The sequence below is a fragment of the Centropristis striata genome, chromosome 12 (genome assembly GCF_030273125.1).
Source record: "Centropristis striata isolate RG_2023a ecotype Rhode Island chromosome 12, C.striata_1.0, whole genome shotgun sequence".
NCBI classification, from domain to species: domain Eukaryota; kingdom Metazoa; phylum Chordata; class Actinopteri; order Perciformes; family Serranidae; genus Centropristis; species Centropristis striata.
In genome coordinates this window covers 30,620,359-30,640,531 of record NC_081528.1, presented here as the reverse complement: position 1 = coordinate 30,640,531, position 20,173 = coordinate 30,620,359, and the positions used below count along the sequence as shown (strand labels likewise).

Sequence of the window (20,173 nt, the reverse complement as noted above, 5' to 3'; positions counted from 1 at the left end):
TGTAAAACTTAATCCGTGAACCTTTTTAGGTTGTTGCTGTTGTTTTCGATATTTTTTTTGCCATGAAAAAGATCCTGCACGCCAGCTATTTATTTTATTCAGTGGTGGAAGAAGAAGTAATCAGATCCCTTACTCAAGTAAAAGTACTAATAACAGACTGCAGAATTACTCAACTGCAAGTAAAAGTCCTGCATTCAAACCTTACTTCAGTAAAAGTACAAAAGTATCAGTGTCAAAATGTGCTAAATATCAAAAGTAAAAGTCTTGTTATGCAGAATGGCCCCACTCAGACTGTTTTATATATTACAGATATATAATTTTATTATTATCATTGATACATTTATGTAAGCAGCATTTTACTGTTGCCCAGAAAGGGTTAGTTTTAACTACTTAATATACTGTTTTGTGGTTTAGTATATAAAAATACATAATAATTATAAATTGATCACATGTTTTTCATGTTAAATCTCGACCTGAAAAGTAACTAAAAGTGTCAGCTAAATGAAGTGGAGAAAAAATGACAATATTTGTCTCTAAATCTTAGTGGGGTAGAAGTATAAAGTTACATAAATGGAAATACTCAATTTATCAGTAGCCGATTTGTTGTGTGTGGGTAATAATTATGGAGTAAAAGGTCAAATATAAATTAACATCTCTTTCTCTCTCTTAAGTGGGCTCACTTGGCAAAGAAGGCCATAATGTAAGTACACAATAATCCAAACACACTGCAGAACATTCACAACTTCCTGAAACAAGACAAAATGTTTCTCTTTCTCTATTTTTTAGGCTGCTCATGTCTTTCTTCCGTTTACATTTCTGTGGTTGCTGGGAGGTCTCCTGTTATGGACTCTTTGGTTGCTCCTGCAACTCCTCCAGATGTCCCCCTGTTCTTTTTTACTCATTTTTTTTCAGCCGTCCCATTCACTTTTTTTTCCCCATTCACATTTTGGGCACTTGCGTCGTGAAAAATTCGTATTCCGTAGAGAAAAGTAATAGCACACTGATCCAGATCAAACCGCATGTTTTGATATATAATTTGTATGGTCCCTACAGCTATTGCTGTATGGGACCAGTGCTCGGTGCGATTGCCCCGTGGCCCTAATAATAACAGTCCTTGAGAAATAATAACAGGGCTTAGGAAGAGTATATTTTTTTCATGTTTGTTCTAGATAAGACACAACACAAGTCAGTCTGTCTACTCATAGAACATGCTGAATGGAAATAATTAATCTGGCTGACACATTAAGACTGAATTTTAACTTTTAACGTGTGTGTGTGTGTGTGTGTGTGTGTGTGTGTGTGTGTGCGTGCACATAAACACATGCTGGCATGCTCCATTGCGTCTGAGGCTGTGGTGTAAAGCTGTCTTTTGTAGTTACGCCTCGGTTCAAAGTACAAGAGTTGATTTTTATTCTGTATTTTTTATTCTAACTACTTCCTTCTTCATAAATCACTGCAACATTTCCTCATTCTCAGGGTCAAAACAACATGAAGACTGCAGGAAGAGAGGGAGAAGAGCTTATCAGTGCAGGTTTATAGACCAATAATCTTCTCTGATATACTAAATACTCTTTGTGAATTCATCACTGCTCTGAGAGCTGCACGAGGAAACAACAAGGAACAAACTTTCTCAGGACCGAGCTGAACTGCTGAGTCGAAGCTAGTGTGAAGTGAGCCAAAGCTGAACCAAAACCAGGCCAGAAGAAGCACACAGATTTAGTTGGACAATGTCTGTGCCAGCCAGAGTCGTCCACCAGAGGAGAGCGACTATCACAGATCTGCCTCTCTACTATTCTGGACGCCTGCGGAAGAAACTCGCCAAAGAGAAGGTGAGGATAAAGAGGGAACAGGAGGTCATGCAAACTGTGTACATAAGAAAATGAAAGAAAGCTAAATGGGTACTAAATAGTGATTCATTTCAGTATGTCATTTTATGACACCATTAAATTCTGTTTGTGATCGTTGCTTTAAGAACACACATCTAAATTAACAGCCTTTTGAATTTTTAGGATTTCAAGAAGTTCTACGCAGAGCTCCGCGGAGCCACACTGTTTCTGTACAAAGATGACATGCAGGACACAGTAAGAAAACTCAAGTTTTACAAGTAACAGCAGCATTGTGGTTTACAAAACAATAAATATATTAATAATAAATGAATAATAATTAACCAATAAAATAATTTCCTTGGTTCACTAATACAAATTATCAATGTTTGTTTGTTTTGCTTCATGGTATGTGTAAAAGAGAAAGACAAGAAAAAAATTACAAATGGTTATAAAGCTAGTAATATGTTAGTTTATCAACATATGTCAATGTATTACAAGTAACTACTATTAGTATTTATTCTAGATTTTTAACATTACAGAATTTTGAAAACATCTCTGAAATGGTAAAATAATTTTAAAAAAAGGTGTAGTGATAGTAGTGGTATTTTCATAAATGAAATATATAATTGAATAAAATTATATATATGATACAAACAACAGTGAATGTTCATATGTGTTTTTATTTAAATAAATTTGAATGATCTTAACATCACTACCTTTATCACTAAAGGACAATTCAATGTATTTTAATCATGTATTAAATTATTTGAACACAATGGTGTTACATTTAGTGTTTCATATTAACAGCAATGAATAATGAGAATTTTTGTTTTTATTCATGACAAAATTTCAGTTTTAATTACACTTGCTTACCTTCACTACCTGAGCCATAAACGGACAAATGAAACCTTTGGTAGAGCATGTTTTTAGAAAACTATTTGATCCTTTTTTGTTGTTGTTCGATCAAGTTACATAATTCTGTTTTGCAAGACCACTGAAACCACAATTTGTAACCATATGTAAAAAATGTATAGGTAACGCTTTATATTAAGGTCCTTGTAATAACCATTAATTAACAAGTAATAAGGCATTGTTCTCGCTTTAGATCCCTTTAGCTGCAAAAAGCATAGTTAACTGTTAACAAGTGCATAGTTAACTTATAATAGATGAGCAATAAAGTATTTTTTAATATCAGTAAGCAAACAAAAGATTAATAAAGGCATGGCAAAGACATAATGGGTGGGTTTTGGGTGTTTGTAATGCTATTATGAAGAATTATAAGATACTCATGAGGCTTTTATTAATGTTCTTATTCTACATCTCTTATAGCCTGCTATTAGCTGTATTATAATGCCATTATTAACACTTATATAGGCTTATAAACGCATGGTAATGTTAATAAGCATCTTGTAAGGACTTACAAGGGCCTTATTACTTGTTAATTAATGGTTATTACAAAGACCTTAATATAAAGCGTTACCAATATATATATATACAGTTGAAAAATTCCACATATCTAGAGTGACTTTTTTGTTAATGACTTCCTGTCAGGTGGCAAGCTAAAGAAAAAATATATATAAAAAGGCATACTGTTATAAAACACAATAATATCTAGTGGGGTTTATAGCATAACATGCCTGAATCAAATGGTAGAGTTGGCTCAATAAGATTAAGGTAAATTCAACACATTTTTCAATAAGATGCAGTGACTCAAAATGTGCTCGAACAAACAGTCAGCAGAACTTGTTGTTTGACCCAGAGAATAGATCAGCCTTATCATCAATTCAATCCTAATTAGCATCAAGATATGTTTTATTGACCGAGCATGAGTCTGATAACAAGTAATAATAGTTGTTTGGTGACAGTACACAGAGAAGCTGGACCTGGAGCAGCTGATATCGATGGAGTTAGACTCTCCATATCAGAGGAAGACTCCAACTATCTTCACTCTCTCCCTGTCCACAGAGCAGGTGCAGCTACAGGTGGGAGTTTTCTCACTTCTTCAAGATGCATCCACCATCAGCCCCATCCAATAAAAAAATGAACAAAGTAACAATGTCGTGCATTACCATAAAAATATCTGCTGTTGCATGTCTGTACAGATGGAGAACTCTGACACCGGAGAGGAATGGAGGGGTTACATCCTGACTGTGGTCAAAGTAACGTTGGTTTGATTTCTAAAATGTAGCAAATTAAAATTGAGGTCACAGATTTTACCTGTAAAATATATGATGCTCATAATGAGTGCAACAGTGTTGACGAGCTCTGTTTCCCTGCAGAAAGAGATTCCCAGTAAGCTGCAGCTGCTGCCGGGCCAGATGTTGCTGCTGCAGGAGGCTCTGGACGAGGAGAAGAGAAGAAATCCCCTCACGTCACGTCCACCGCTCCCACCCCGACCAGCCTTCCTCCGTCCATCCTCAGACTCCCCCTCACCCTCTGCTCCACCTGACACCCCTGACCCCAACAGCCCTGACACTCCTGCGTGAGTTAGAGACTCTTTGCCTGGAAACAAATACAATAACAGTCTGTAGATGTTTAATATATAAATAATAAAACTTATTTGTTATCTGAGAGGGTTTTCCCAACTCCTATCTGTTATCCTTGCCTGTAATCTATGCACGTGATCTTCTCCCTTGCCCTCTAAGACAATATAAGTGCACTTTTATTACCTTTACTGGCAATGAGGAAGGGTTTAATTTTCCTCCTTGGTTCCTGCAGGTGTTTCTTCAGCGTGACTCGGCAGCAGGCCGAACAAATGTTGGAGGATTATCCCGAGTATGGAAGCATCATCCTCCGCCCATCAACCCAAGGCAACAACTACGCCATAACCCTCAGACAACTGACACCAAGGTCCGTTTGAAATGTACCACTGACCACAGGAAATTAAGGGCATTTGTGTGTTTTTTAATTCTCTGAAAGTCAGAGTTAAATATCTACGATTCATTCAAGACATGAATATGAATCTTTGAATTTATAGTTGTTTTCTTATCAGTGTTGTATAAATTACATTATGTTCCTGTGAGTCATCAGACTTTACTGGACATGTGACAGGAATCATTAAGTTTTGGCTAGGTGTGTTACATTAACAAGAGCAGGACACAGACAGGAGGGACGGAGAGAAGTCTAAACAGTTTATAAATGACTTGTGGCTACAGACAGGTGGGCTTTGTACATAATGACAGGGGTATATGAAGTCCATTACAGTGCTGTATTATGTCTTATTAGTTGTTGCAGCAATTTTTGGGTTTATACTATTTGTTACACACATTTGGTGCTACATTTAACCATTTTTCGACCGCTCAAGAAGGGATAAAAATGGTCAAAAATCCCTCCAAAATATCACATTACGACAACCAGACCTTGAGTAACACCACTGAAAAATCCATAAAGTGATTTGGTATCAAAACCTGCAAGAGGTTAAGAACTTCTCTTCTGGAAATTGCTTAGAAACCCCCTTACTGTCAATTATACCTTGATTATTTCCCTTTTTCTGTAAGTCGCTTTGGATAAAAGTGTCTGCTAAATGACAAAATGTAAATGTGACTAAATGTAAATATAAAGCCACACATCCTCTGGATGCGCTAGGTCTCTAGTTTGTGGTTGTAAAGTTTCATGCTGCTGTGATTATCCTAGAGGTCACAGCAGGTCATTTATACAGCGCTCTCACTGTAATGAAATGAGCTCTCCAGTCATACCCAGTTTCCCAATATTCAAATAGGTGAAAATAACTCCTTGTACTTCATGAAACAGCCCTGGTTACACAGAGGACCTATTTTCATTCAGATATCTTGAGGTCAGAGGTTAAAGAATAAGTTTGATAATTGCATGCCAGGTTTTCCCTCACCTAAATTTAGCCTAACTTTAGGGAGTTATTTTCCCCTATCCCTTGGCCGTCTAGTTCCATATTATATTAATATCTTCCCAATAGCTTTAAAAGTGAACCCACTGCAACCTCCTAAAGACAGTCGGTCTTGCAGGTTCCAGGTGGTTAATAAAGTGCTGCATTAGCAGAGGGATCATTGCATTTCAGTGTAATGTTATTATAAGTGACTGTAACATCTAATAAACAAATAATCCCTCTCTTGTGTTTCAGTGGGCCTGTCATGAAGAACTACAGAGTGACCTCCAAAAAATCAGGGTTCATCATTGAACTGGACACAGCAGTAAGTCCCTCAGCTCTGGTAGGTTATCTTCTGCCTTCTCTTTGCTTGTCTTCATGTGTCCTCTTCTCTGTAGGTGACCGTCTCCTCGTTGAATGATGTCATTAAATACTTCCTTGAAAAGACAGAGTACCGCCTGTGTCCCTACATACCGTCTCAGCCCTACGACATTCGCATCGGTGAGAAGAACACTGCTGTCACAAACAGTCTCACAAGTGCACAGCTCCTAACAATGCTCATGTGTGTTCAACAGATGTGTCACCTGCTCCAGAGTGCATCAGCGTGACCTCACCTGAACCTAAAGCCGTACCAAGGGCTCAAGTGGCTCATAAAGCCATACCCAGAGCTCAAGTGGCTCCTATGCTGCGTTCACAGACCAAAACAGAGCCTGTGCCACCTCCAACAAACCAAGAGGAGGATGACTATTTGGTTCCTGATGATCACAACCAAAAGCCAGGTGAGGAAATCTGTTTGGCAATTAATACAATCAAAGCTATCAAGGTACATTTTGAGCAATTAAAAGTAACATTTGTCTGTTTTTGTCTAAACTAGATGGGTTTGGTGGAGAGCTTCGGGAGGTTTTAAAGCTACGGAGGGCAAACTTGTACGTAACAACTGACGACATGAAAGACACTGAATATGAGAATGAAACCAGTGAAAAGTCTCACTCAGGCACTGCACAGTGGACCTCAAACGGTGCAACAATGTGAGGAATGGACTGCTGCTGCTGAGTCACGACCTCACAAGCTCTGCTCTTTAATGTTTAACTTTTACCTTCAGCTGCAAGATTACATGCACCTTAAAGTTGTGTGGCAGTTAAATGAACCTCTTCAGGATCCAACTATATTCCAAATGCACAATTACTGTAAAATATTGTAATGTATTGTATAATTGCATTATTATATATATGCATAATTGTTAACACTTATATGTATCTACATACAAAAAGGAAAACTCACCTCTAATGCAATATTCACAGGAAAGAATTTACTCAAAGACAGTGGTGGAATGAAACTAAGTACATTATTACTCAAGTACTGTACTCAAGTTTCTATATATGTAACTTTTTATTTCTACTCCACTACATTTCAGAGGCAAATATTGTACTTTTTACTGCACTACATTTAGCCGACAGCTTTAGTTACTTTTTAAAAATGATTGTGCATGTTGTTGCATTATTAAGTAGTTAAAATCAGCCCTACCTTGACAACAATACAATGCTGCTTAAATGAATGCATCAAAGATTACAATATATTTGTTATATATAAAACCATCTGAGTGGGGCCTTTCTGTGTAACGAGTACTTTTACTTTTGATACTTGAAGTACATTTTGATGCTGATACTTTTGCACTTTACCGAAGCAAGTTTTAAATGCTTTTACTTATAGTGGAGTAATTCTGTAGTGTGGTATTAGTACTTTTACTAAACTAAGGGATCTGAATACTTCTTCTGATGCAATATTCACAGGAAATAATTCAATAAATAATTATTTTGTTCACTATTTGGGTTAATTGTACAGTCTATAAGTTGTTTTGTACTGTTATTGTTAAACACTGAATACATTATATATTGCCACTAAAGTAGAATTAACTCAAATAAATACAATATGTAAAATGTTGCCAAATAAAAAGACTTCATGATTCTTGCCACAGAGCAGTTAGTTTGAGACCCCCTCCATTTGAATATACTGGATTTTTACATCGCAACAAGAAAACATGAACACAGAAGAAAATCCAGGTAGATTTTCTTGATAAAAGATTTACAGATCACTGCTCGTTTCATCATTTAGTAAAGCAGATAATTTTTTGTCTAGATAACAAGCGATAACAGCGCTTTGATACAAACTTTATAAGCAATATTTGAACAGAAAAGTGTGATTTCAAAGATGGTGAAGAAATATTTTCATGTTTATTACCATCATTGATCTACATGCAATATTTTTGGCTCACAGTTTGGACATTTATCATGCTTTGTTTTTGATTCATGACTGTGGTTTAATGATGTAAAAAATGGGCATTATGTCAAAATTGCATAAGAGAACTAGGACTGCAAGCAGTACTGAACGGGCCCTCGCAGTACACGCGTGTTGGGGTATGCTGCCGTCGGGGTGTGTGCGTTACAGGGGCCAGTCTATACCACCCCTATGAATTTCATTGCCTTAAGTGTTATAGTGTGGCCACAGTACCAAATCTGAAATTAGACTGCCACCACAGTGCCACTTAGGGGCCGATCAATAAAACCTTAAAGGGTTATCCTCAGGAGGGCATTGACAATAATTGTACCAAGTTTTGTATAATAATGCACAAACTATCCCTTTAATCCTCATACAGTGTCTGAAGGAGGACTCTTAACTGATATGTATAAGTTAGAAGAGGCAGGTAGCAATGGTGGAAAGTAACTATGTACATTTACTCAAGTACTGGACTTAAAGTAAAATTTTGAGGTACTTTTATGTACATTTTATGTAACTTTATACTTCTACTCCACTACATTTTGAGACATAAACTGTACTTTTTTTTCTTCTACATTTAGCTGACAGCTTTAGTTACTTTTCAGGTCAAGATTTAAAATGAAAAAACATGACACATTTAAAATGATTACCCATTTTTATAAATTAAACCACTTAAAAGTTTATTAGGTAGTTAAAATGAGCGGAGTGGAGTCATTTCACAGTGTGGTATAGTACTTTTACTGAAGTAAAGGATCTGAATACTTCTTCCACCACTGTCTTTTTTACTTCTTTCCTTTTTTTTTTTTCTTTATTTTATTTTTTTATTTTATTTGATTTAATTGTATTTTTTAAATTATTTTTGTATTTTATTTATTTTTTCTGCGCTTCTGCGCATGCGCATCTTTTTCCCCCCCGCTTCTACGCATGCGCGGCTTTTTTTCGCTTCTGCGCATGTGCGGTCTTTTGCGCTCCTGCGCATGCGCAGTCTTTTTCGCGCATGCGCAGAAGCGGGGAAGGACACGCATGTGCAGAAGCACAGAAAAGCCACGCATGCGCAGTAGCGGAAATAGCCACGCATGCGCAGAAGCGAAAAAGCCGCGCATGCGCAGAAGTGCAGCAAAACCGCGCATGCGCAGAAGCGGGGAAGGCCACGCATGTGCAGAAGCACAGAAAAGCCGCGCATGCGCAGTAGCGGAAATAGCCACGCATGCGCAGAAGCGACAAAGACCGCGCATGCGCAGAAGCACAGCGGGGCCACGCATGCGCAGAAACGCAGAAAAATAAAAAAAATTAAAATTAATTTTTTTTAAAATGTATCATGTTTTTCATTTTAAATCTTGACCTGAAAAGTAACCAAAGCTGTCAGCTAAATGTAGAGGAATAAAAAGTACAATATATGTCTCAAAATGTTGTGGAGTAGAAGTATAAAGTTACATAAAATGTACATAAAAGTACCTCAAAATTGTACTTTAAGTCCAGTACTTGAGTAAATGTACAGTTACTTTCCACCATTGCTACCTGCCTCTTCTAACTTATACATATCAGTTAAAAGTCCTCCTTCAGACACTGTATGAGGATTAAAGGGATAGTTTGTGCAACTCAGTGAACGGTGGATATAAGGTTTTTGAATGTGCGATAAAGTATGTGGGAGTTATTAGCCAAAACGCACTTTCCTTTACTATAGCGCCACCTAGTGGTGGAAATTCAGGATGACAATAGATTATAAAAATTTTCGCCAGGTGTGACTTATATTTAAAGTTTCATGAGTTTTGGGGTATGTTCAAGCAGTGAAAAATGCAATCATTTGGGAAGAAGATATACAATATGGACCTCGCAGGTTGTTGCCTGCACGGGCCCTAATAACCGTACAGATCCAATTGAAAGAATGATCAAACTGTAAGATACAAAACTACACATATGTGAAGAGAATATTTTTGTCCTGTGTTCAAGAGCACTGAATAAAAACACAACACCATGATCCAGGATGATCATTATTCTTTATTTTTCACACACAGGAGTAAGCCAACATAAATGTTTTAAATGTTATAATCATATTTTTTTTATAAGTTATTCCATTAAGATTGTGTTTTCTTATTTTTCATCATTATCATGGAACATGTTATAGGTTTAAAGTTCAAGGATCATTCATCACTCAATAAAGACAGCAAGACTGTGAAAAATATTCAATAAAAAAAAAAGAAGAACAAAGACTCCCTTTTGTCTCCTCCATCACTGTAGTGTGTTTTAGAGTACCGTCTAATTAATCCCTCACACCTCTTATATTCTGGTCCTTTACACTCTGTTGTAGCAGCCTCCGTGTGAGAAAGACAAATAAAATCTGTAATCTGTAATAACTTAACATTTCAAGGATTTAAAAAATAAAAACAGAATAAATTAAGAAGATTGTTCCCCAATGAAGACGCGCTTCCACTGTAGTTGTTGTTGTGACATTACTTCTCGGTGAGTGACAGCTGCAGGATCCTCTCCAGCTCATCCTCTTCCTCTTTCTGCTTCCTGTGACAGAAAGAAGATATAAAGCTCATCACTCAGAACAGTGACTTTAAAATTATTATTATTATTACTCTTTCCCCCAGAATAACTGAGGGGCGAATTCACAAAAGGTTTTTGTGGCCGCTAAACATGTGGAAATAAGGCAAAAACAAACCAAGTAATTCTAAAAGCACCCCTTAACTGGTGCTCTGGTTCTATTTGCACGTACTGAAATTAGGCAATGTGCATAAATTTGGTGTAAAATCCTCCCCATTCTATGCAAATAAACCTAATTGCAAAAAAATGTCCAATTCTCTCAAACTTTCGGGATTCAGTGACAGGAGGCTCCTCTCAGCTCCCCTAAGTGTAATTTTTGAAAATAAATTTTGAACATACAGAAATGAATAAGGTTAATAAACAAGTACATTTGCGCTCACTATGTGAAAGTGGACTGAGCTCTTCACTCCTCACAACCAACACGTTAACCTGTAGCGTATTTATACTTGGATAATTGCAACCATGTGTAAAAAGGAGGCAAATTGTGCTCAGCTTCCAAAACTTTATGGCCATGTTTGCACTGTGATATAATAAAGACTACATCTTTTGTGAATCGAACCTTATGACCGGGCAGATAGCAGTTGCAAGTGATGTGCAATTAATGGTGCAATCAGCGGCCACAATCCACTCTTCGCGAATCTTAGGACTAATTTCAAACAAAAAACTGCAGATGATGTTTATTCTAATTTTCTAACGATTCTTTTATAGCTGTTAGATCGTATGATAGACTAGGAAATGATCCTCTTAGCTCCACTTCCTCACTACATTTAAAGTATTAGAGGTTTTTGTTTGCAGATTAATCCATGTCTACTTGTAAATACTTTTACAGGCATTTTTAGCACCAAACATAATGAGAACAAAAACCAAAGCAGCCCAAAGGTGATATAACTGAAATCAACCTTCATTTATAAAGCACATTTAAAATATCGCAGTTGCAGGAAATAAGGTAAAAACTAAAATACATAAACACAATGCAAAAAAATAGAATGAAATTAAAATATAATAAAATAAATAAAAATTGTTGTATTTATTTATTTTTTTGACAGATGTCCACTTAAACTTCATTAAAAGCCAGGGAGAAAAGGCGTGTTTTTAGGGAGGACTTAAAAACCTAAAAAGATCCTGCAGATCAGATGTGCCAGGGCAGGTTATTCCAGAGCCTCGGCGCTGCTGTCACAAAGGCACGGTCACCTTTAGTTTTGAGTCTAGTTTTAGGGGTGGCCAGTAGCAGCTGATTGGAGGATCTCAGTGTTCTGGCAGGAGCGTTGATTTGAAGGAGCTCGGTCAAATACTGGACATAACTGAAATTATGTCCGTTTTTAGCATTTAGCTGGAAGGAAGTTTCCACTGGTGTTGTATATGAGTAACATGGCCTCATATCTGTTTCAAGCAAAACAAAGCTGAAGCAAGAAAGACGAGAATGGCTGACGGTCCAAATACACAGCCCTTTGGGGACTACAGCAAATCGAATTTAGCCAGCACAAACCTGAGCAGCGAGGTCTGATCCTTGATCGCTGACACTGGACACCAGCTTACTGGCTGAATTCAGGTTGCTACAGTGACTATCTCTGGAGCTTCTGCCTTCTTAGCAAAGTGGTCTAAGTGGCAGGAAGAGAGGCAGAGGGGCTGGAGGGGGCACTGGCTTGCATATTCTTGTCCCATTTGTAGTCTAATTAACACAGAGAGGGGGTCGAGAGCAGGGCAACGAGGGGCTGAGGGAATCAATGTGACGCCTGAAACTCAGTGTCAATATTAGAGCGACCCCCTCAAATAAATCAATGTATGGGAAACACTGTAACTAGTATGTTGAACAGTTTGAGTTTACTTACAAAAAGTAAAATTGATTCTTTTTACGCAGTTTATGTATAATGCTAATTAATTAAGTCTCAGTCTCTAGAAGTGTATGATTCAATGTTTTCTCATGGTCTAGTGTTGTAAAAGCAAACAAAAATCACAATACTTAAAAGTCACAATACATATCAAATCGCCACCAAAGTATCGTGATAGTATGTATTTAAAGCATAGTGTCCCAGCCGTATTGGTTTCCAGTAATTGGTTAGGGAAAATCAAATCTTCACGGCAATGTCACACTGATGACTGAAACGGAGTGCAACGAGTTGACAGTTGTGTCTGACATCGGACAACTGCAAAACATCACCAATTCAAGAGCTCATCACACAACAAACCTTGTCTGAACCATGTTTGTTATTATTGTACCGTCTCTTTACGAACCACATGATAACCCACAACAGTCACAGTGTGTCACCCTGCTGGGCCAAAAAGTTTTGAATGGAAGAGAAGCACTCCCTATGAGGACACTCTGTTGAATATATAAAGAGGAATAGCGGGAGAATTTATAATAATCATAACAATATATATTAGCCCTGTGATGGACTGTCAAAGACTGTCCGGGATCCATCGCTCACAACCATCTCTTTGTATTCCTCCTGCCTCACCTGTCCAGCTCCTCCTGCTCCCGGCACGACATCTCCATGGCGATACGCAGCTGCTCGTCGAAGCTTGACGCCACACCGAAGTGCCCAGATAACTGCGGGTCGGTCACTGTGCTGTAGGAGAGCGGGGAGTTGGCGGTGGGGGTGGGGTCCGACGGGGACACAGAAGGCGGCTGGCTGGGGTCGGCTGTGTCTTCTCTCTCTCTGCTGGCCAGCGAGATGGACAGAGACTCCTGGATCGCCCTGAGAAGAAATTAAGACACGAAGTGTTATTAAACACAGAAAGATATCTTAATAGGGGAGTTTCACTGCTGGGTTTCATTACAAGATGACTGGGAGCTGCTGTTCCCCAGAGAGAGAGGAAGGAAAAAGCTAATCACTGAACTCTATTAAGAGACGTTTAATTAAATTACTTCACAAGTCAGAGGTTTCCTTGAGTAAGAAGGAATTATGAATAGACATCAGACATGCAACCTCATGATGGCTCCAGTGACAAATGTCTCTATTTAGAACGAACTCTGAAAGACCTTTCTTTTTCTCTAGGTCAGCTTCAAGAAACAATCTGGCTGGTGTGTTGAGCTGATATGTAAGCTGCCTGGACGACAGCCTCAAGCTCTGCTACATTTAAGAATTGATTTTTATCCACATTTTTGTTTAAAAAAAAAAAAAAAAAAAAAAAGGGTTCATTAAGTCCAAAATCTAGTAAAAAAGAATTAATATCTATCAAAAGATATCATGGGTATCAGGAATTTGAAAGAGAACGAAATGGTTTCTGTGCTTGAAATTTATGGATGCTATATTGCTAAATGCCTAAAGAAATAACTGATATAGTCTGTTAAGAGTTCACTTAGAGTCGCCTCTCCAGTCTGAGCAGTATGAAAACTGTCAGTAAAGGAAATAAGAGAGTTAAAGTCAGAAGCTCAGCTCACCTCTCCAGCTGAGAGTCTTCCTCATACAGTGGAGACTGGAGCACCGGGCGGCTATTGGTCAGAGCCTCCCAGATGGTCACCTAAAGTTAATTAACAACAATTAAAAACTGGCTTGAGATGGAAAAAGGGAAGAATTCATACGTATATGATATGTAACTCATAGACGTAAGGCAAAACACACACATTATATGCATTATTGTGTTAATATGGACTGACATTTTTGCTGAAATGGTTCTAAAATGCTTGTGTGAACGGAGATTGTTTAAAATGAAACCACATGGGCGTGGCTGTAGCTTAACACTGAGTTCTCTGACTGACCTGGTCACTCTCTGTGCCAGCGTCCAGCAGGCTCTGCTGGATGGCAAACTGCAGCAGGTTATCGTCCTCGTCCCTCATTGGCTCGCTGCGGCCTGGACCAAGGGTGGTGTAGTCTGCGGGAGGCTCAAACACTGAGGGGTCCACCTCGCAGTGGAAGGGTGGGGGTGCCTGACCTGGATGCAGATGGGTTACAACATTAGTGCATGTGCAAGTAAAAGGTATTTCATTTCAGAAGATTACTCTGAAGCCTGTGCTCTGATATGGAAACAACAATGAAATGACAAACCATATAATAACAATATTCTGAATTATGATTGATATTTTGCAAGATTACTCCTGTTCTACTGTAAAAATGTGAGTTAAAGAACAAGCTCATATTTGAATTCTATCTTGCTGAAATATATCAGATAATACTTAAACACACATCGGAGTAAGCTCGATCAATACTGAACGATCCTATAAATAAATTAGATCTGTACTGAACACTGTGTTGCAAAATACATGCAATAAATGAAGAAAATGATGGTATGTGGCAGAAAATGCTGTATTGCTGTTACTGAGTATAATTCTCTGGTATTGTATGATTTATAATTGCTCTCTGATGTATAATACTATATTTCCCCAAAATTAGAGCAACTTTAGGTGACCAAATTAAATTAACCATAACCTTGAATAAAAATACAGATTTCTCTGATTTCAAATGTTGTTGGAAACATTTTTAAATACATTACTCAACAAAGCATAAAACATTATTCACTGAGTTCATATCCAGAGAGTATTTACCAGCTTCTTCGGAGCTCTCTGGTGTGTGAACCGTCACAGAGCTGACCGGCTCGTCGCAGCCGCACAGGTTACTGAACGTCACCCGGGCATTCAGCACGTGAAACAGGGGAATCTCTGCAGGACAGACAGTGGATGTTTAGAAGATTTTAATGGCTGATATTATTACTGTAGCGCCAGTGAAATGAGACACACAGTAAGACTCATGATCACTGAGTCATTGGATAGCACACACAAAAAGCAGCCACATAATGCTTTTAGTTCTTTTTTTTTTAAACACAACATGATAACAAGCTGCAGGTGTATTACAGAAAGAGAATCAAATAGTAGGCTTGAACCCATGTTTTTATAAACTCAAGAGACCTGTCAACCCTACCTATCTTGACAGGGAAGCCTGGCGGCAGGCGCAGGGTGATGAAGTCACGTAGCTTGGCAAAGTGGGCGTTGGAGATGGCCATGAGGTCGATGATGGGCGTCACCTGCTCGGCCAGGGATAGAGGGTGACTCTCACTTAGCCACAGTGTCGCTTTAAACCTGGAGGGGACGCAGAGACAGACGGACAGTTTTGAGCAAAGAAAGCTTTAAGTACTAATGCATTTGATGATGAAGATTGATTGTTTCCACGGCTGCATGGTTCACCTCTGGACTTTGCTGGTGAGCTCGACGGGACGTCCGATGTCTCGGCCGTTCAGGTTGAACTCCGGGTTGAAGTACTCCTCAGATGTGATGGCTGTGGGGTTGTGAGGACTAGCGCACTGGGACACATTACTCTGCAGAGAGAGGGTAATAAGGGACAATTTTCATCAAAGAGAGCTGCAGGTGGTGCGTGTGTGTAGATGTGATGTACAGGCACTGTGGAGACTCTTACCCCATTGTGAGCTGTATGTTGTTCAGCAATCCCCAGGAAGGACTGCAGAGGAGTCTTTGAGCCTGAGTGGGAATAATGCAGGGAGATCATCATCAATCTGCTCTGCAAATTCACTTTTGTTTTTTGCTGTGCAAGGAAGGCAAGGCATACACCTGGAGCAAAAATAACATTATAATGCATGGACAGGAAGAAATAGAACTACGCAGTGATTGATTGTGTGGCCCAGTCTGATTTCTCTAAACTTATTTTCTGGCCCAAAAATGCTAATTTTGACACAATACTGCTTCCTCGTCATCCCCAAGTGCACAACAATGATTTAGTGTGTGGGGGTGGGGGTGTGTGTGTGTGTGTGTGTGTTTGTTTGTGTAGGCACCTTTGCTCCTCGACTTATCCTGGTCTGAAAGATGCTCTGTCCTTGACCGAGTCACCAGCTCTACATTGGTGGCACTGTAAACCTGGACATGACATTAAACAAATCACAAGAGTGTGAGCACTGAGCGTCTCTCCTGGCCTAAACTGTTTTGTCTGTAACTTTTCATGCAAGTTTCTTGTCTGCATCGCTCTTGTAAAGATTGCTTTCAACCTAAAAAAGGGTAATGGTGAATCAAAGAAAAGTTTCTGTTCCGTTTCTGTTGGAAAAACCTGATCTACTCTTTTTGCATTTACATTTTTCCTTGCGTGAACATTAAATACAAATTATTACAGACGTAGAGAAGTATTGTTACATGGCTTAAGGAACTGCTTGTATGTATACATTTTTTTAAAGAAAATCAAGATTTATTTCTATTAATTTAAATGTATCATTTTAGTTGTTTTAGAGTATTTTGGTATATTAATATTGGTATGTATTGTTTCTTTCTTGAAAATCGAATAAAGAAAGTGTTATTTTTAGAAAAGTCTTGGTATGAATAAATACAATTTCTTGCTACTTGCTTGTGTAACCTCCTGTTGATCTTTCAGAAAATGCAGATTAATTAGTAGTGACAATATTGTACTAAACTAACTTGCAAATATTCTGAAATAAGTTTTTCAGCCTCAATTCAGATTAGGTTGGATCAGCGGCCCCTTACCTTGGCTTCGTACCCACTGACCACCTCACTCTTCTCAGAGCGCCAGCCCCAGATTCCAGACTTGTTCCTAAACAAACAAAGAAATTGAGTAGGTGCTCATGGCTTAGAGGTTATCAGTATTTGTGTAGCTGAGGGGATGGGATAGATGTACGTGGACACATATTGAGTGATGACATGGCAGATATCTGCACAGCTCAAACAAATCAAACGTGATCTAGATTAAATGATTGAAATTGCACTTATTACCGTTCGAAGGCAATGTTGCGTGTGTTGAGGTGTGTGGAGACGATGGGTGATGTAAGTCTCTGGGCTGTGTTCTCCTGTGACGGCTGCATGGCTGCCAGGAGGGAAGGCGCATCTCGGGGAGACAACACAAGTGGCTCTGTGTACACCACCTGCTTCTCATGGTCCACCTCCATCACCACGGCACCTTCATCTGAGAGGAGGACACGAAAGACACATTTAAGCCCCAAGCAGAGTCGTCCTGCGTCCCCCAGGGTGGGTCCAAGTCGAGTTTTCGTGACAAAATTATCCATCCATTAATCTCAGCTGTTCAGTTTGCATGTATGCAATGCTGTTCAGTTAGCACACACACCCCCGCCCTTGAAGATATAGCTGCGTCGTCCTTTCAGCCAGGTCATGTGTTCGAAGCCCAGAAGGGTAGTGTCCACACGGAGGCACGAGCCACTCTTCCACACCCGGTAGACATCGCTGGGACACACCTTCGACACCAAGGGCACTGAGAGGAAGATTGAAGAAGTTTAGAAACAGCGTTCAGAAACAAGAGACAAACAGTACTACGAGAAGTAGAACAGTCAAAAGAAAAAATGCATTAATTTCTGGTAATTTTATAAATATAGCTTGTTACATACTAATGATTATTTTTATTTTTTTTCAAATTGTAGATTAATTCCTGATCATATACTTAATAAAAAAAAAAAGATCAAACAACAAATTACCAGAATTTAGAGAATATGTTACTGTTTAAATTTCTGTTTTCTGATTAATATTAGATACACAAAGTAGTTAATTTAACTAGTAATTAAAAATAGGAAGAGGAAGAAAACAATATTATTTAATAATGCAGTGTAGTACTGGAATTATTTTATATGTGAAATTCAAATGATTTCATGTCAACTATGTCTATGTTGCTTTATCTTTTTTAAAATGACAGGGAAATTACCTTGAAATTATTTTAAATTACTGTACAAACGTTCTTGTGAATAATGAGTGATAATAAGAAGTCATATAATATCATAATAAAAAAACGGCAAAGTAATCCAAACACAAGCAACCACATAACAGTATGAGTAGTCCTGTTAATCACATCACAGGTAATGCTTTAAGACGTATACCAGTATTTTGTTGTCGAATGTAGTTTTAAATTAATCTGCCCTCTCTTATGTTAAGGCCAATTTCAAACTGGCTGAATGACTGACAGCTGTTGCCAGAGGAGCTGTCCAGCAATGGTGGTGCTGAAACTAACCTCTGTGCAAACACACCAATGAAGCACACTCACCCCAACTGGTGAACTCCCACTTCATCTCCACATAGAAATCCCGTGCCTGGAAGAGACCAATGAAACTTTTTTTGTACTAAGACAAACAAAAGCTCCATGCCATCTTACACCTGAGCATCCTGATTCAGCTTGTGAGCATGTTGGAAACACGTCAATGACCATAATGAAAAGATCTGACACAGCTGCCTAAAGTAAAGAAACCCTTACTAGAAGTATTTCACAAAGCTTTGAGGCTTGGTGGTCGTGCTGCTCTGTGCAACAGGTTCAGTTTAAAGTAGCAGACTATAAAGCACTGTTACCTGTCTTAGTTTGCTGAGCAGCTCTGGGATGCCCGCCAGTCTCTCAGTGGCACGTTTATAGTCTCTGTACTGAAGTACCAGCTGAACAAGCTCAGGGTCCCCGGTGCTCACCGCCTCCTGCAAGACTGAAACATAACATCCACATTAAATGCCAGTAAACGCTTCTTTATTCCATCAGCAGGCAATCAGGACATGAAGCTGGCAACCACAGCAGAGCACTCACTGGTCCAGCCCTGTGCGTTGTTGTGTGTGGGGTCTGCAGAGTGCCTGAGCAGCACCCTGGTGGACTCCAGGTGGCCCAGACACACAGACAGCTCCATCGGGGTGCGCCCTCTCGGATCCAGGCGCTCCACATCCTGCTGCGGAACCAAACACACAAGCAGCATCAGCGCAATGCAGTGCGACTTAACAAACGCATCTGTAAAACAGATTCACTGTCAGCTGCAAAATAAACCTTTTATTCACCTCTTTCTTCTGCAGCTCTCGATCAAGCTCCAGGTATTGATTGTTCCACACCAGAAAATGCAGAGGAAACGCTTCTTGAGCCATGGTTGTCGTTCGCTTGGAAATTAAACAGTAGTAAAGCTATGTTTGCAATATGACTTGTGCAGCCAACAGATTGCAGTGACACCAGAGTAGACTGTAGTGAACTGGTTAGCTGGCTAGCTAAGACACCTTAGTTAACGGCAGAAAATGGGAAAACGCTCAAAGTGTTTCACTGAAAAAAACGGTCACTAAGAAAATAGTCAGTGGCTAACGTTAGGCAGCAAATAAAGAAGTATAATGTGCGTGCCTATTTGAATTAGTGGGCTGAGTTAGCTCGGCTAACTCAGCCCACTAATTTGATGTAGTTAACGTTAACTAACAGCTAGCTCAGCTAACGTTAGCTAACTGGCTAATAACAACATTGTTTCCTGCTCCTTTTGGCACCTGTTCTCCATTATTCCCAACCAAGACAACTAATTTAGCCGGACGAAAATGCTCCTCCCGAGTCCGCACATTTTCTTTCACGATGTGTTATGTTCCGAGGAGAAAAACATAAAATCACCGGCTGATGAAGTGAGCTCGCTACCCCGCTGTTACTGGAACCATCCCCGTTTGTATCGCAGGGTTGTTGCGGTGTGTCAAATAAAGCGAGATACGGCCTTTATTCCACTTTCACATCCAGGTCACTGGAGCTGAGGGCGTCCGATGGAATGGAGGTGACAGCTACAGCCGATAGCACTCAGCCCTGGCCGGCTGACGGTCATTATCAAAGACCACATCTGTCAGTGCTGCTCCTGTGCGAAACGCAGGTTTGCTACGTCGGAGTCTATTTACAGCGGCAGCAGCGTTATTTATTTTATTTACGCGTCACTTTATTTCCAGGTTATGGAGAGGCTGGGTGGAGCCGGAGAGGAGCTGATATCTGATCTGATCCTACAGTGCGAATAAACCACTGCACTAAAAAGA

General features: G+C 39.2%; 2 protein-coding genes across 2 annotated transcripts; one reads left to right on the top strand and one right to left on the bottom strand.

Moving 5' to 3' along the window:
• Positions 1–1,308: 1,308 nt before the first annotated feature.
• On the top strand, positions 1,309–7,834 carry LOC131982086 (signal-transducing adaptor protein 1-like). The gene is made up of 10 exons (XM_059346655.1): positions 1,309–1,829; positions 2,010–2,081; positions 3,692–3,808; positions 3,929–3,985; positions 4,106–4,308; positions 4,545–4,676; positions 5,920–5,989; positions 6,063–6,165; positions 6,240–6,443; positions 6,539–7,834. Exons 1-10 carry the CDS (start codon positions 1,728–1,730, stop codon positions 6,694–6,696), a joined length of 1,218 nt encoding a protein of 405 aa, XP_059202638.1. The 5' UTR covers positions 1,309–1,727; the 3' UTR covers positions 6,697–7,834.
• A 2,082-nt stretch (positions 7,835–9,916) lies between these two features.
• ankrd13d (ankyrin repeat domain 13 family, member D) lies at positions 9,917–20,109 on the bottom strand. The gene is made up of 16 exons (XM_059345888.1): positions 19,187–20,109; positions 18,945–19,080; positions 18,722–18,846; positions 18,423–18,468; positions 17,499–17,642; positions 17,150–17,339; positions 16,904–16,970; positions 16,207–16,288; positions 15,834–15,895; positions 15,605–15,735; positions 15,342–15,499; positions 14,969–15,082; positions 14,186–14,358; positions 13,868–13,947; positions 12,942–13,181; positions 9,917–10,452 (listed from the first exon to the last, which is right to left on the bottom strand). Exons 1-16 carry the CDS (start codon positions 19,268–19,270, stop codon positions 10,389–10,391), a joined length of 1,896 nt encoding a protein of 631 aa, XP_059201871.1. The 5' UTR covers positions 19,271–20,109; the 3' UTR covers positions 9,917–10,388.
• Between the last annotated feature and the right edge of the window lie 64 nt (positions 20,110–20,173).

Bases quoted from the DNA above. Each gene is read 5' to 3' on its own strand.
- LOC131982086 (XM_059346655.1), top strand. From the start codon at position 1,728: ATGTCTGTGCCAGCCAGAGTCGTCCACCAGAGGAGAGCGACTATCACA. The intron at 4,309-4,544 runs GTGAGTTAGAGA...TGGTTCCTGCAG, and splicing joins AACAGCCCTGACACTCCTGC to GTGTTTCTTCAGCGTGACTC. The intron at 4,677-5,919 runs GTCCGTTTGAAA...CTTGTGTTTCAG, and splicing joins CTCAGACAACTGACACCAAG to TGGGCCTGTCATGAAGAACT.
- ankrd13d (XM_059345888.1), bottom strand. From the start codon at position 19,270: ATGGCTCAAGAAGCGTTTCCTCTGCATTTTCTGGTGTGGAACAATCAA. The intron at 15,083-15,341 runs GTAGGGTTGACA...TCTGTCCTGCAG, and splicing joins AGGCTTCCCTGTCAAGATAG to AGATTCCCCTGTTTCACGTG. The intron at 13,948-14,185 runs GTCAGTCAGAGA...AATTAACTTTAG, and splicing joins CTGGCACAGAGAGTGACCAG to GTGACCATCTGGGAGGCTCT.